Raw genomic sequence first — 16,673 nt, 5'->3', positions numbered from 1 at the left:
CACTCTTGTTGCCCAAGTTAGAGTGCAGTGGTGCCATCTCAGCTCACTGCAACCTCCACCTCCCAGGTTCAAGCAATTCTCTTGCCTCAGCCTCCCAAGTAGCTGGGATTACAGGTGCACACCACCACGCCCAGCTAATTTTTCTATTTTTAGTAGAGATGGGGTTTCACCATGTTAGCCAGGCTGGTCTCGAACTCCTGACCTCATGTGATCCACCTGCCTCGGCCTCCCAAAGTGCTGGGATTACAGGCATGAGCCACTGCACCCAGCCTCTGGAAGCTTTCTCTCTTGTGCCCATGGCCTTGTAACTAGCCTACAAGCTGCCGAAGGCCAGAAACTATGTTCTGAACATGGAAATTGAAACATAATTGCTGGATGAATTAAAGTAGAAACCAGAGCGCCACTTTTGTCATATCCCTCACCCTAAGTGATTTTTCTGGCTTCCAAGGAAGAGGAAGTTCCTTTCATCTCCTGCAATGGCTTGAGGTAAGGCCTGAGAGGGAGGAATAATTAGTTTCCTGTCAGCAGAAAGTATCTTTGGGGTTGCCACATGTCTTTGGGTTTTCCTTCCCAAACCACCTGGGGTAAAGACGCTAGGGTGAGACCAAGGTCCTCATCAGCCAGAAGGGGTTTGGTGCGCAGAGGCAGAGTTCTGGCCCTATGGGGCCCTGACCCAGAGCAGAGGGAGCCTGGAGCAGAGCTGACCATGCCCGGGCACTATCCTCACCATCGTCGGAGTCACTGTCGGAGTCCTGGGAGATCAGCTCATTCTTCCTCTCCAGAGCCTGCTCCAGAGCTGCCTGTAACTTCCTAGGTAACAATGTGTCCTCGTCGTCCATCTGCAGGAGAAAGAAGGCAGTGACAATCATAGCTGACGCTGAGCTCTTACTGTGTGCTAAGACCTGTTAGAAGAGCTTGAGTAGGTAATCTCATTTATCTCTCCCAATAACCCTCATAACTATCATCAACCTCATTTTAAGATGAGGAACTGGAGCACAGAAAGGTTAGGAAACTTGCCCAAGATTACAGAGATTAAAAGTAGTAGAGGGCCAGGCACAGTGGCTCATGCCAGTAATCCCAACACTTTGGGAGGCTGAGCGGGAGGATCACTTGAGCCTAGGCGGGTGTTCGAGACCAGCCTGGGCAATTTAGCAGGTCCCTCTATCTGTAAAACACACACACAAAAAACAATTAGTCAAGTATGGTAGCATGCACCTGTACTCCCAGCTACTTAGGAGGCTGACGTGGGGAGGATCACCTGAGCTCAGGGAGGTCGAGGCTGCAGTGTCATGATTGTACCACTGCACTGCAGCCTGGATGACCGTGAGACCCTGTCTCAAAAAAAAAAAAAAAAAAAGGTGGTAGAGCCAGTGGCCTTTGTGACCAGGACTAGCCAGGGGTTCCTGATTAGGTCTCCCCAATTCCTCCATCATCAGCTCTAGGTAGGAGGCACAGTTGGCTTGGGGCAGGGGGACCGTGGCCAGCCTGTGTCTCAGGAATGAAGTTAGACTGCTGTTTCAGTCTCTACACTCTGTTTCTGTGTCCACATCACTATGCCTGGTACCCAGGGAGTCCTCGGCTCCATCACTGGTGTGTAACAGACAGTAAGTACATTTCCATAGGGGAGGCACTGGGTTGTGCTCCTTGGTAGAGAGCCAGGAGGATTTCCACGACTAACAAAGGCTTTTTGTAGTTCACAACAATCATTGCAAACCTGTACGTTACACAACAATCTATAGTTATTTGTGTAACCCCCAGCAACATTTCAAGGCAGGTGTTGTCACCACCTCTGCTTTAGAGCTCAGAGGAATTTAGAGGCCTAAGACCATGTGGCTCAAAGCGGGCAAAGTCCAGTGGTCAAGTCTGTGGACTCCCAGGCCGTGTTCTTCAAGTTCCCACACTGCCTTCCAGAAGCTGATGATGCCACTGGAAAGGCAGACCCTGCTGAGGTCAAGGATTCCAAGACTAGCTTCTCCCCACCCTTGACTAGTCTGTGAGTCAGTATGGAACCCAGAGAGCTCAACAAACAGATTGTGAAGGTTGAGTAGTGTGTGTGATGGTGCAGGGTGCTCAGGAGCCTGATTCTAGCAAGCACCCACCCTCTTACCTGTCGGATGAATCGGTCAGATCCCAGATTCACCATCAGCGCCTGAGAAAAGGAGTCATTAGCAGAGTGGCTCAAGGCATGAGTCCCGCAATGCCCTCTGCCAGGCCTCCAGACCTCCCAGGTTCCCAGGGTCAGATAACAGGAAGAACTCCAGCCGGGGATAGACCTCCCAGGGAGAAAGGATAAGAGCCTGGTGAAGAGGCCGAGGGGCCACAAGTAAGATCCCAGCACCTGCTTCCCCTTCCACCCCTCCCCCCAGCTGGTTCCCCGCCGTGGCCCACCTCCTCCACAGGCAGCTCCTTCAGTTTGGGGAGGGAGCTGGAGAGCAGGCCAACCAGGAAGGGGGTGGGACAGCAGACGATGTCAATCATGGAGGCCGGGAGAACAGGAATGAAGGTGTGCTGCCAGGAGAAGGGGTAGAGCAAGGCCACCACCGCGTGGGAGCAGCTGGAGAGGGTACTGATGGGCAGACAGACAGAGAGACAGAGCACCTGAGCCCAGGCCCAGGACCTTAGAGTTCACTGGAGGCTCAGGACAGCCTTTGATCCTAAACCTCCCAGTGCAACAAAAATGCTAATGGGGCTCAGGGACCCTGCAGACTGGTGAAGCCCCCACTTTCCCGCTGCGTAGTGCCTCAGGGACAACAGTGCTACTCTCAGGGAAATGCACTTACAAACAGCCAGGAAGGTATGCAGCAGCCCGCAGGACAGTCATCTGACAAAGATCTGGAAAAGGGCTGTCTTGGGTTTGGGGGGCACATTACTGGGCCCATGGCTGAGGAGGCAGGAGGTTTTGTAAACCCCTAGGGCCAGTGAATGCAGATCCTGGGTACCCTCTCCCACCCCACATCAGAACTAGGCAAGAGGGACAAAGAACTTGTGGAAAACCTAAATCATCATCAGCGGAACATGAGCTGGCTGGACCTACCCCTCCCCTCTCCAGCCAGAGGCAGACCCCAGGCAGAACAGGAAGGACATCTTTTCCAAGACCCCAAATTGGCAGAACTTGAATACCCGGCCAGGCCAAGAACAAGACCTTGGGATCATCCCTCCCAGAATGGTCCTGGAATGTGCTCAGAGGCAGCTGCAACCACAGGAAACAATAGCTGTATTCACAGCCCCATGGGAGCTGGGCTGGGGGGCGGGGTGGCAAAGAGGAGGCTCAGCCATGCATTAGAGGGTAGAACCTTCAGGAAAAGAAACCTCATGGTCCAGGCTCTCTTAGGGGCCACTAAGATCAGGCCAGGCCAGGGCACCAAAGCCGGGCAGTCAGGGGCTTTGTTGGCTGACAATGACCATGGCTGGCACACAAGAGGGGCCTCTTGGAGCTGCTGTACCTAGCTCATTCCAGCTGTTGGGCTAGATTTCTTCACAGGGGCCTGATGGGCCCACAAAACACGTAGAACTGCGAGACACAGAAGCACTGAGGCTGTGATGGGAACAAGTGAGGGGCAGTTTTCCTTTCTAAACCCTGGCGCTCTATGGAAAAGTCAGCAGCTCTGGTTTTTCTTCCTCCTTTCTTCTCCTGGGCTGAGGATGGGCCTGGGTTCCTGTCCCTATGAGGGCAATCGGGAGTTCATTTCTTGGGCTCCTCTCAACTGCTCCCTGTATATACGGAAGGAAATATCCCAGGGATTCAGGACTTATTGGAGGGCAAACCAGAAGGGGGATTTTCCTTCACTGCCCTCCTCTGAGCACCTGACATTAAGGTGGCTTAATCAATGTCCAAATGACCACTCTAGAGAAGCCACTACTTGGGATGGATTCTTTGACCAAAACAATACGTAACATGTTGCCAATAACCCATCCTGTTGTTGTAGGAGTTATTAAGAAATTATTTTACGCAGAGAGGAAAAGTTTTTGTTTCTTTTTAATTTTTAATTTTTTATTTATTTACTTATTTTGAGACAGAGTCTCACTCCCAGGCTGGAGTACAGTGGCACAATCTCCGCTCACTGCAACCTCCACCTCCCGGATTCAAGCGATTCTCCTGCCTCAGCCTCCTGAGTAGCTGGGACTACAGGCGCCCGCCACCACACCCAGCTAATACAGGGTTTCACCATGTTGGCCAGGATAGTCTCAATCTCTTGACCTTGTGATCTGCCAGTCTCGGCCTCCCAAAGTGCTGGGATTACAGGCGTGAGCCACCGCCTCGTTTCTTTTAAAGCAGCTCAAAAACGTTTCTTGTCTAGAAAGCAAGCCCTGGCTCTTACAGCCAGGCAGGCAACCTTTGATATGCAAATACAGACCATTAGAAATTGGGTCCACCCAACACGGCAATTCTCACCGTTGTCTTCTTGCCCTTGCCCCCACATGTGCCTAGCAGCATGGCTGCCCCGCATATTCCCACGTGTGTAGAACATCAGGCACCCTATATTCGCATATTAAAAGGTGAGGATGGGAGGACCAGCTTTTTCGGGGGCTACATGAGTGACATGCCAGGTCAAACCAATCCCCTAAGCCCTATGCAAATCAAACACCGCCTCCTCCAGCCTACTTATAAAACTGGCTGGTGTCCACAGCACTTGAGGTTCCCTCTCTTGGCTTTGGAGCCTCCCTCCCTCTGTCTCTGTACTTCTCCTTTCTGCCTTTCTTCTTTCCTTCTTGCCTATTAAACTCTCCGCTCCTTAAAACCGACCCCACGTGTGTCCGTGTCGTTTTATCTAAACCAGCATAAGAACCAAAAGCCCTAGTGTTCCTCCACTCATCGGAGCCGTATCACTCTCCCTTGCCTGTGTCACCCCCCAACCACCACTGACATAAAACTTTTTTCTTTTTTAAACCTTGGCTGTCTAGAAGAGCTCTCACTTCTTCCTTCCTAAAATGCCTCAGGTCCAGTGACCATCACTTCTGCCACCCGTCCCATGGCCACCACCAGACCTTGACACCTCTACCTCTAAAGTCCTAAATGCCAGCATTTCAGACCAAGATTTGTGACCCACCCAGCTTTTTTCTTACTCCTCCTAAACCAGCTCCCCCACTTCCCTGGCACCTCCAGGCCCTGCACATCGTTTCCTGGTGTGGGCTGGCCAGCCTTCCTCACCCACTCTCCTCTCTGCACCTCAATGCCCCCATGGCATCCCTCTCCCCAGCCCTCCCAGTGCCCAGCCCTGGGCCACTGCAGTCGCCTTCTCCAGGGGACACCCTCCACAGGACCCTCACTGGCTGGCTCAGCACTCCTCACACTGTCCCCAGTCAGTGCTCTTGCCCCTTCCTCACAGCGGCTCTTTCCTTAAACTCAGCATCCCATTGAGATGGCTTTGCCTCCCCTTCCAGAAGAAATGCAACCATCCGCCAAAAATCTCAATTTCTTAACGTTTCCCCTGTACATATACTGCCATCTGCACAGTCTTGGCTGTTGCAAAGGAAGAAATGTCCCTCCCTCTTCCCTCAGGCCAAGCCCTCCACAGGGTTCTCAATCCCGCCATCTGTGTGCTCCCAAACCCTTCTCCCTCACCCACACAGGGGTGCTACCTTTCCACCTAGTCTTTATCTCCCTACGCACAGCCCCACTCCAGCACCAGCCAGCAAGTGCTTAGGCTCCTGAACACTTGCTGATTCGCTTGTGGGCGTGCTTTCCCCTCCCCTCTTCTTCCTTGCCCAGCTGGGCCCTACCTGAGCTTATCTGCCACAAAAATGACCCGGCGCTCCAGCAACAGCGAGGCAAAGATTCGGATGAGCTGGCGCACACTGAGGCAGGTAAAAAGGCACTCAAAGTCCACGTGCTCCAGCCGTGAGTCCATGGGCCGCCGCAGCTCTAACACCTGCAGGAGAGCGATGGGAAAGTGGGCCTGGGCCAGCCAGGTGGGTGCTGCCCTCCGGCCCTCCATGAAGCAACTGGAGGCTGCTTTCCCCTTCCCACCTGCTCTTTTCCAGGTCTCTCGCCTATCCTGCTATGCAGTAAACCCCTCTCCTCCACCCCTCAGACTACAGCTCTGCTCTCATAGCACTTGAACACCCAGGCTGTGGGTGAGAGGGCTGCCTGTGAAAGAGGGGAAGGATCCAGAAGGAAGGAGTTGAGGGACTATCCATCGGGACCTCAGGAAGAGAGGAGAGCTGACTGCTCTTAGAGATAGGGAGAAGCAGGGAACCACACAGCCACATCTCTAGGGTCCTCCTGCCCACCTCCCCAGACAAAGGTCTAAGCACTTAATTCTGACTAGACCCCACTGCTCTCCAGGCATCTCTGCATCCCAGGACTCTAATCCCAGCCACCTCTGGAAAGGCAATGCTAGTGTCCTTGTTGCCCTGTCCCCCTCCCTTTCCTGCTAGAAAGAGTTTCCTTCCAGAGGCTATTTGTCCTGCCATCCTGGCCTTTATCTCCATCACCCTAAGTCCTGTGCCAGGCACAAAGAAAACACAAGCAAAGGGCTGGCCATTCTGCAACCTTGCCACGAAGCAGGACTGTCTTATCAGGGATAGGCCTAGCCGCCTTTCCTCCAAAGGCGGCTCCCAAGGTCAGTGCCACAGCTCAGAGAGCCACTTCTCTGGGGGCAGTCACGGGGGTGGAAGGTAGCGAGTGACCCCAGTGGTGAGGGCAGGAGGAACTGCTGATGCTCAGGCTGTGCCAAAGCAGCTGTCCCTGGGGTCTGCTTGGCCTCATCCTTGGTCCCACAGCGTGTGTGTGCAGCATAGATGTGAAGGCCTCCTGAAAACTAGGGTGAGAAACCAGTTCTCTCTCATTGCCCGATGGCATCAAAGGTAATGCTTTACAAGGAGTTTTTATACCCACATCATCTCATTTGTTCCTCAGAGTCTAAGCAAGTGAAGGCGTTCTGATTCCTAACTCAGCATCCATCCTTCTGGGCCCCAGAGAAGCAGCAAAGTGGGCACAGGGTACAGTAGCGGTCTGTGTCCACTGTCTCTCCCACCTGATGGTGTACTCCTGGAAGGCCCGGTGATCCGCCAGATGCTGGGTACACCCCAAATGGTCAGTGAATGTGGGCTCAAGGAAAGAAGTACCACAATGATGCCAGAGCCCTTTATACCTGCTCCAGGCCCTGTCCCCGCCCCAGAAGTCACAAGCTCCCTGCATGCAGCCCAATAGACTCTGCTCTCTAGCACCCAGCCCCTACTGTCCCTGGGGCCCAACCCTCCCCCTTCCCCCAGGGATTGAGAATTCACACAGGCTGCTCCCACTCCCGGCCTTGTTCCATGCATCCCTGCCTTCAAGGAGATCAGGCCCAGGGGTCTGAAGGAGCCGAGCAGTTAACAGTCTGGGAGTCTGGTGGGTGTGACCAACATCTGCACAGGGACAGGCAGGACATCTAGGAGGGCAGCCAAGCTCATGTGCGTGGGGAGGGGTCAGGGAAGCCTTTCAGAGCACAAGGTACTTGACTCCCCAAAAAGAAAAGAAGGGAATTGTCTTCTAGGCAAAAGGAAGTAGGGTTGAGGGAAGAGTAAGTATCAAGTCAGAAGATGAGAGCCCAGTGAGGTGGCCAGTGCCAGACCACGAAGAGATCCCAGGCATGATGCTGGGCTATAAGGGAAGGGTCACCTATCCTGTGCCCCACAGCCACCACAAAGCCTAAAGTTCCTCTAAATGAAGGGGAGAAAAGAGGCGAGGAGAAAGCCCTCAAGCTAGGAGTTGCCACTGCTCAGCAAGCTTGGTATGCTTTTTTGGTCAGTCCTTCTCCCATTCTCTACAACTAATTTATTTACTCTTCCCTCTCCTAGAACCCAACATCCACCTCTTACTCTCAAAGAATGACCTTTTATATATATATATATTTTTGTTTGTTTGTTTGTTTTGTTTTGTTTTGAGATGGAGTCTCGCTTTGTCACCCAGGCTGGAGTACAGTGGCGCGATCTTGGCTCCCTGCAACCTTCACCTCCCAGGTTCAAGAGATTCTCCTGCCTCAGTCTCCCGAGTGGCTAGGATTACAGGCATGCGCCACCACACCTGGCAATTTTTTTTTTTTTTTTTGTATTTTTGGAAGAGACGGGGTTTCAACATATTGGCCAGGCTGGTCTCAAACTCCGGACCTCAAGTGATCCCCCCACCTCAGCCTCCCGATGTGCTGGGATTACAAGCATGAGCCACTGTGCCTGGTCTGACCTTTTCTATTTTGAGAAAATCAAAGCCATCAGATGAGAATCCAAAATCTACTACGCCACAACCTCCTCTCCTAAGAAATGCCAAGCCCTCCATGGAGCCTAACACTCACATCTTCTCAGTACACTCTGTTAGCCCCTCCTCCTCCTGTAGCTTGAACCTCTTCTTCTGGCAGCCATTCCCACCAGCATACAAACAACCATCCCTAACAAGCTTCCCTAGTTCCACATTTCAGTTGCTGCCCTCTTCCCTATTTTTGTCCACAGCCATGCAATCTTGAGAAGATGTCTACACAGGCTGTTTCCACTTCCTCACCCCCATCACTTCTCAACTCACTCCAGCCCAACTTCTGGGCCCTGCACTTGTCAAGATCTTCCACACCTCATCCTGATCTCTTAGTGGTACCTGCTTCAGATCATGGCTTCCTTTTTGAGGTGCTCCTCAGCCGAAGCCCTCCCCTGGTGTTCCCCTCTCCTCAAACTTCAGGGCTGTGGCTCCTCTCCTGCAGGGCCTCTGCATGTTGGGGTTCCCCAGGACTGAGGAGGACTCCATACTGGGCTCTCTTCTCTTCCCTATTTACACTCTTTGCTACTACATATCTTCTATTGGGGGTCTCATGGGCATCTCAAACTTGACATGTACACATTTGGACTCTTCCTCCTCATTATCTGCTTCTCCTTCACGAGCTCCCATCTCAGTACATGGCTCCATCATCTACCCTGGGGCTCCAGCCAGAAAACTGGGAGTCAGCCTTACAGTCTCTGTGACAACTACGCCCTATTTCCAATCAAACACAAAGTGCTACTGGTCCTAATTCTAAAATCCATCTACTTCCCTCCTTCTTCCACCACATCTTAATCCAAAGCTGCCATCATCTCTTGCCTGTAGTGCCGCAACAGTATCCCTGCTGGTCTCCCCGTTTTCACTCCAACCATTAGCTACATGGCTGCCACAGTGGGCTCTGAATACATGTATCAGCTGGCCACAGGTGGCTCATGCCTGTAGTCCCTACAGTTTGGGAGGCAGAGGTGGGAGGATTGCTTGAGTCCAGGAGTTCAAGACCAGCCTGGGAAACATGGTGAAACCCTGTCTCTATAGAAAATACAAAAGTCAGCTGGGTATGGTGGTGCACGCTTGTAGTCCCAGCTACTCAGGAGGCTGAAGTGGGAGAATTGCTTGAGCCTGGGAGGGTGAGGCTGCAGTGAGCCATGATAGCACCACTGCACTCCAGCACCACTGCACAATATGGGCGGCAGAGTGAGACCCTGTCTCAAAAAAATAAAATGAAAACATATATCAGATCTTATCATACCCCTGCTTTAGATAAAATCCACAAATCCTTAACTTGGCCTAGCAGGGACATCGTGATTGGGTTCTTGCCTGCCAACCCACTCCCCTACCCCTACCCCGTCAACCCTCTGACCAGCACATGCACTTGCCCAACTTTTGCCTTTGCAGATGCTGGTTCCTCTACTTGGAATAATCTTCTCCCATTCGTATCCTTCTCTTTCCGTCTCCCTCCTCCTGCTTCATTTAGTTGCCCCCACTCACCACTTAGGTCTCTGGTCAAGTGTTACTTTCTCAGAGGAGACCTTCCCTGGCCCCTAATTTAAAGCAGAACCCTTGTTCCACACTCTCATAAGGTCCTGTGCTTTCACTTGGCTCGTAACACATTTAGGAATTATCTATTTATATGTAAAAGTGTTTACTATAATATCAGTATCTCCCACTAGACTACAAACTTCATGAGGACAGAGAGGTGTCCCTCTAACTCTGACTCTGCTCTGAGGTCTGGCACAATCTCTGACTGTGAGATGGCACACATTCAGTAACTGTTCGATGAATGAACAAAAGGAAGGCAGATGGAATGCAGTTTAGTCCAAATGGGTCAAGGAAGGCCCCTGGGAGGAGCAGAAGGCTGGGCAACATGTACATTCCTATTGTTCGCTGTTGTGGTCCCTTGTGATTGGGTACACTGACATGGTTGAGCAAGGAGGAGCCGTGCTCTGCACCCCTCAAAGACTATGACCTTGGCTAGTGTGGTCCTCCTGCCACCCCAGCCCGTAGCCCAAGAGAAGAGGGTGCAGAAATCCTTACCTCATTGCCAGCACCTGGCAGGAATGTCTTCACTTTGATGGTCTTCCCTGGGGCTGGGAAGGGCGACTCCATGAGACTTCTCATGAAAGGATAGACCAATGCCGCGGAGATCCCACGCCGGCGCTCCACCTCATCTAGGATCTGTGCCCACCGCCAGCAGCCCAAAGAGGAAGGGTGTCAGGGCAGTGCCCTTCCCCCCTCCTGGCAGAGAAGAGGGCAGCCAAGCATCTGACCAGGCTGGCCCAGAAGCTGGCAGATGGGAAGGCGGTCTTGCCAGGATCTGCACACTCTACCCTTCCCGTTTTCCTTGGCACTCAGTGATTCCTCTGTTCCTTAACTGGCCTTGCTTCAGTCCCCAAGAGCAGAGTAGCTGGGCAAAGGAAATACCACCCAAGAGTCAGCTCCCTGGGCGCTCCTGCTTCCCCAAGGACTCTGGTTCTGCCCAGGGCCCAGGGTGGGCTGTGACAGGGGCAGACACTGCCAGCACAGGAGCTGGGGAAATGCCAGCCGGCTGGGTAGAGGGCCAGGCTGGGGAATGGGAGGGCATCACAGAGCTCACTGGTACTTGCTCCTGCATTCTGTCTCCCGCTTGCTCACACTCACAGGTGGTTTTCTCATCTGAGCTGGCTGCAGATACTCCTGTGGGAGCTGTCAGCTGGGGGAGGGGGAGGGAAGCCTGCCGGAGCCTCTTACCTTGGAAAACAAGCCGAAGCAGCCAAGGCGGCTGATGACACAGTACACCTCTGGCAACCGGGGCCCTTTCCCACTTGGCTGGGCCAGGACAAGGAGGAGGAGGAGAGAGACAGACACAGAGAATGCATGATTACCATTTCTGGCTCCTTTTCCTTGGGAACTGAGGAGTAAGGACTGCGCTTCTAGTGGAGGAAGACTCTAAGCCTCCTCTAAACCTCTCTGCAACCAGGGCCCTGAAGGAAAAGCCACCACTCTCAGGACAGGCCTCAGCTCTGCAGGGTCTCCCAGCACCAGGTACCAGGCTCCTGCCAGACTCCACACAGGCTCTGCCCTTCCTCCCAGGAGGACGCTGACAGGGGCTGGCAAAGGGCAAAGCAGTTTGGCAGAGGCTACAGGGTGATCGGTGGATTCATATCCCTGAGGCTGGGACCCCAGCAGATGGGAAGGACTAGGGTACATCCTTAGGAGCAAGCCATTGTAGCTTTTTAGCCCCATAGGGCATATTCGGCATAACCTTCTTTTTTTGGTTCTTTTCCCCCTTTCTTGATCCACCTCCATTGTAAGAGAGCAAACTGAAAACAAGAGATGGGAGCTACGATTTATTGAACATTTGCTATACCTGACTTGGAACTCTACAAGAGATTTGTGAGACGGGGATTATTATCCCCTTCATAGATGAGGCAACTGAGTTCAAAAAGATTAAGCCATTGCCTAAGACCACCTATCTAGAAGCTGTGGAGCCAGGAGTTTGCTTTGGCCCTGTTTGGCTGTCTTACCCCTAAAGCCTGCTGCTTTCTGACAGGAAGGAAAGGAAACAAAGACAATTGGTAGAGGTTTGCTATGGAGTAAAGGAGCACAAAGAAGAACAGGACTTAAAAGGTGGGCATGGCTGGGCGTGGTGGTTCACGCCTGTAATTCCAGCACTTTGGGAGGCCGAGGCAGGTGGATCACCTGAGATTGGGAGTTCGAGACCAGCCTGACCAACATGGAGAAATCCCATCTCCACTAAAAATACGAAATTAGCCGGGCGTGGTGGCGTATCCCTGTAATCCCAGCTACTTAGGAGGCTAAAGCAGGAGAATTGCTTGATCCCGGGAGGTGGAGGTTGCGGTAAGCTGAGATCACGCCATTGTACTTCCAGCCTGGGCAACAAGAGTGAAACTCCGTCTCAAAAAAAAAAAAAAAAAAAAAAAAAAAAATGGTGGGTAGCTGAAGGGGAGACAGGCACTGAGAGCTCCCAGGCCCAGAGCCCCCATGCAGGCTTCAGTGCCTTCTCCAGCAGGGCTCAGAGGCCTGGAGGGCCTGGCAAGTCCGAGTCGGGAGGGAGCAGAGCAGCAGGTGCTGGCCCCTCATGCAGGCTGCTAAGCAAATGCAGATGGGGCTATTTCAGTCTCCAAACCTGCTGGCCACACGTCACAGATCTAGAGAAGGCAGAATCTGTTTTTGTCCATATTAGGCCTGAAACTCGCTCCTGTCTCTTTCCCTCTCCCCCGCCTCCCCTAAAGCCCCAAGTGATTAAATCAAGTATGTGGGATTTGGGTTAGAATCATTGTGTCCAATCTGCAGGAATGCCGAGCTAGTGCCAGCCCCCTTGGCAGGGACCCAGCCCAGGCCCTCTCTGAGCACGCCAGGACAAACACGCTCTTCCCTGGGGGCAGCAGCCCCACTGCAAAGGAGCAGCTCTGCTGCATCTATGTTCCAGCAAAGGCAGCCTTCGCAACACTCCTTCCAAGCCCAGGAGGCCCAGGCGGCCAGAAGCTTGCTGGCCTCTGCCTGGCTGACCACCTGGCATTGCTCCTGTGCATATGCCCTTCACCCCTCCCTGGGCACTCTACCTCCCAACACCCCCTCTCCCCATCCATCCTCTGGGGGTGATCCAAGAGTACCAGACTGGTGACAAACGACTTCCCTTCTGGTTCTGTGTGACCTTGGGCAAGTCATTCTACCTCTGAGTTTTGACTTCCCAATCTATGGATCAGGGATAATAATGGGCTATTGTGATCATTTTTTTAAAAAGACATACTTGAAGCATCTAGCTTGGAATGTGACAGGTTCTAAACAATGTCTATTCTCTTGGCCTTTCTCTCCTGTGTTGAAAGTCCAATCTCCTGTAACAGGCCATCTAAAGTTCCTCGAGAGAAGATCCATGTTAAACTCATCTTTATATGCCTTTAGCACATGCCTGACTCTCAATAGGTCAGGGCTTCTGATAAGGGATGATAAGTGTTTCTGAATGAATGAATGACTAGCCCCAAATCCTTCCTTCAGGGCTCCTGCCCCCTTCATCTACTCCTAGACTGGTATCTGGGGAGGCTTTCTCTTGCTAAGCCCTGGAAACCCCAAAACATTGTCAACAACCCAGTGCTCCAAGCGAGGAGTGCAGCAGGGGCCAGGCTGTGGGCCTCTACCCTAATCTATTTCCCAGGACTAATGGGAATGGAGATGGTGAAGGACTTCTCTTTACAAAATGGCTAACATTTTCAAAACCCAATCCCTTTCCCCTAGATTCAAGGTATCTCTCTCAGATTCCCAGAGAAGATATGTCACTGTCCCTTCCCAATCTCCAGCCCTACCACACCACAGACAGGCCTCCTCCCCACTACAGCCTGGCCAGGTATGGAGGTGAGGAAGGTTGTCCCTCACCTAATCTGATGCATATATACATACTGCTGGGGGTGATTCGATCCTGCAACCAGAGACCAGCAATCAGAGCCCACGATCCCAAGGGAAATGAAGAAAAAGTAGAGAAAAACTAAAAAGACACAAAAACCCACTCCCTCCCCTTATTCCAGATAATCTCCGATCCTAAGGCCCCCTCAGAAGCACCACTCTGAGCCCTGCTCTCCCAGGGTGGCCTCACCTGTGAAAATGTGTGTGTTGGCAGGGGGTTGGGGGTGGCCTCAGGGAGCAGAACATAGGATTTCATACAAGCTCAAGTTGCAGAAGGGCACACACACACACAAACACACACACCCTGACCTAGCCCCTGCCTGCCAGCCCGAGGACCAAATGGCCTCACTTACCAGTAAGCGCCTGCAGTAGCCAAAGCGTCTGCTGCCGTCTTCCCCAGTCAGCATGAAAGAAAAGGTCTCACTGGAACAAAGAGAGGTCTGGCGTCAGGGAGGTGTGAGAGGACCTAGGAAACAGCCCCCAAGAATAGGGACCGTCATCTTCAGGGTTGGGTGAAGGGCCAGGTTGCTGTAGGAGAGGAGGATGAGACTAGAGCAGGCCCCACTCAGGTGCCCACTGCTATGGGGGTAAAGAAGGCTATGCCCCTTCCTCCCTCCGGTCAGGCCAGGCCTCACCTGCTATACTCTGACACAGGGAGCCAGTCCTTGGCATCAGGGAAGCAAAACTGGGGAATGGCTTTGAGCCTTTCCTCTGCCTCTCGCATCTGCTTGGTGGGTCGGTCCAGCTGCAGGGAAGAAGGAACCAAGAGATGACACGGAACCTGAGGGCAGGTGGTGGTGGCTGAGAAACCCCTCCTCCCGAGGACCCTAGATGCCACTGACCAGTGGGCATGATCTCAGCAACCGTTGTCCCACTCCGAATTCTTACAGAGCCCTGAGTTATCATTCATTCATTCAATAAATGCCAGCGGAGTGCTTTCTGTATGGCATCTGACACAGTGCTGTGCGCCAGGGCTCTTGGCTCTCGACGAAAAACAAAGGGAACAAGGTCCCCGACCCTGCACATTCTGGTCAGCAGAGTGAGCTGCTCAACCACAACATCTCAGAGTGGGGCTTAAAAAAAAATAAGCAGGGTGGCCAGGCGTGGTGGTTCATGCCTGTTATCCCAGCACTTTGGGAGGTCGAGACGGGCGGATCACCTGAGGTTGAGAGTTCGAGACTAGCCTGACCAACATGGAGAAACCCCATCGCTACTAAAAATACAAAATTAGCCAGGAGTGGTGGCGCATGCCTGTAATCCCAGCTACTTGGGAGGCTGAGGCAGGAGAATCGCTTGAACCCAGGAGGCAGAGGCTGCAGTGAGCCGAGATCGCGCCATTGCACTCCAGCCTGCGCAACAAGAGTGAAACTCTGTCTCAAATAAATAAATAAATAATAAGCAGGGTGATGTAACAGAGCAAGCTGGGTAGGGGAGGGGCTCCATGCAGGCGTCTGGACAGACCTCCTGAAAGAGGTCCTACTTGAGCAGAGCCTGAGAAATGAGAAGGAACCAGCAGCCATGTGAAGAGCTGGAGAAAGCACATTCCTGGCAGAGGCAATGGCAGAGAGAGAGGGGTTGAGTGTGAGAGGAAGAAGAGGGAGGCCAGGCTGGCTGGCAACAAGCAGGGAAGGCAGAGTGAGAGACAGGCTAGTGGGAGAAGTGTGGAGTGACAGCTAGTGGGTGCAGAGTTTCTCTCTGGGCTGATAAAACGTTCTAAAATTGGTAAGTGGTGATTGCACAATTCTGTGAATACACCCGAACACTGAACTGTATACATTAAGTGGGTGAACTGTATGGTATTCAATCGTTTTGGATTTTATTCTAAGCACACTGAGGGGTTCTCTCTCAGCCCTCATCCTTTGAACAAGCACTGGCCCAAACCCACCCCCGCTGCAGCCCTGTCTTCCCTCCTGGCCGAGAGGAGGCAGGTTCAGGGCTGTGGCAGCTCGGTGAGGAGGTATGACGAACAAGATCTCTCTCCTTCCCCAAATAGGCCTGGCGGATAGAGGATGGAAGAGGGGAAATATGGGCAAGGTTGGGAGAGAGAGGGCCTCACCTTGGGAAACTGGTAGGAGACTTCGGGGAGGTAGGTGTTTCGCGATGGCTTCTTCTTGAGGGACACCACCACAAAGTACTCGAAAAGCTCCCGCTCCTGCCACTCCAGCAGCTCCAGCTCCAGCGTGCGATAGCTGGGCGCGCGCTTCAGCATCGACTGGATGTGGACCAGGCGCTGTGTGTGGGCTGGAGGCAGGTTGCACATCAGGGAATGGACCCTCACAGGCCTTATGTTAGCTCCTCTACCCCTGGCTCAGGGCTCCATCGCTGTGGAGCACTTTTAAGGGCATTAGCCTAGTCTGATACCATCCCCAGTTTGCAGTGCGGGAGGACTGGCAGGCACAAGGTGCTGACCCCTGCACAAAGACTCTGCCCTGACACAGGAGGCTGCGGGCCTGGTCCTCCTGGAGCGTCCGGAGACTGAGCTGGGGCAGGAGGACTGCCGAGGCCAGGCAAACCCAGGGATGCATCTTGGCACCCACTCTGTCCCTGTACCAAAAGGACCAGAATACATGAACATCCACAAAGGCTTCATCCCTGGGCCCCTAGCAGTACTTGAGCCTTGTCCGTGCTCCTACATCCAAAGTCTACTTGCCATTTGCCTGGGGATGAGAGGATAATCATCCAGGAAGGCCTAGGCAGGGTTTCCCAGCAGAGAAAGCACAAAGATTTATCCAAGGACCCTGGAATGTGAAGGCTACAGAACCTTTTCAGGCTCCTCTCCGGGGAGAGGGGAGATGGGGGGCGGGGCTGCAGGGCCTCCAGAGAAACAGTTTCTTCAGTCTAAGGCACATTTCTTGCCAGAAGAGGTCCTTGTAATCTTCTGTACCCATCTCTCACCCTCCAGATCTACAACCTTTTTTTTTTTTTTTTTGAAATGGAGTCTTGCTCTGTCTCCCAGGCTAGAGTGCAGTGGCCTGATCTCAGTCAGCTCACTGCAACCTCTGCCTCCCAGGTTCAAGTGATTCTCCTGCCTCAGCCTCCCGAGTAGCTGGGA

The 16,673-nt window shown here is 52.9% G+C and overlaps 1 protein-coding gene across 14 annotated transcripts in view; it reads right to left on the bottom strand.

The window, feature by feature from the left end:
* Window positions 1-16,673, bottom strand: part of DENND2B (DENN domain containing 2B) — a 117,992-nt gene that overhangs the window by 3,472 nt on the left and 97,847 nt on the right. For 12 of the 14 annotated variants that reach the window (XM_065528591.1, XM_074014401.1, XM_005578676.4 and 9 more), the window contains 9 exons: window positions 15,678-15,862; window positions 14,257-14,366; window positions 13,975-14,044; window positions 10,952-11,029; window positions 10,259-10,399; window positions 5,722-5,870; window positions 2,389-2,566; window positions 2,108-2,149; window positions 728-839 (listed from right to left, as the gene is read on the bottom strand). In XM_065528591.1, coding sequence (XP_065384663.1) covers window positions 728-839; window positions 2,108-2,149; window positions 2,389-2,566; window positions 5,722-5,870; window positions 10,259-10,399; window positions 10,952-11,029; window positions 13,975-14,044; window positions 14,257-14,366; window positions 15,678-15,862 — 1,065 coding nt within the window. Of the gene's footprint in view, window positions 1-727; window positions 840-2,107; window positions 2,150-2,388; window positions 2,599-5,721; window positions 5,871-10,258; window positions 10,400-10,951; window positions 11,030-13,974; window positions 14,045-14,256; window positions 14,367-15,677; window positions 15,863-16,673 lie in introns of all 14 variants that reach the window. The other 2 variants (XR_012423410.1, XR_012423411.1) reach the window with 2 other exon arrangements.

The sequence above is a fragment of the Macaca fascicularis genome, chromosome 14 (genome assembly GCF_037993035.2).
Source record: "Macaca fascicularis isolate 582-1 chromosome 14, T2T-MFA8v1.1".
Lineage (NCBI taxonomy): Eukaryota > Metazoa > Chordata > Mammalia > Primates > Cercopithecidae > Macaca > Macaca fascicularis.
The sequence above is the reverse complement of the archived record's forward strand: the minus strand, read 5'-3'. Positions and strand labels throughout refer to the sequence as shown.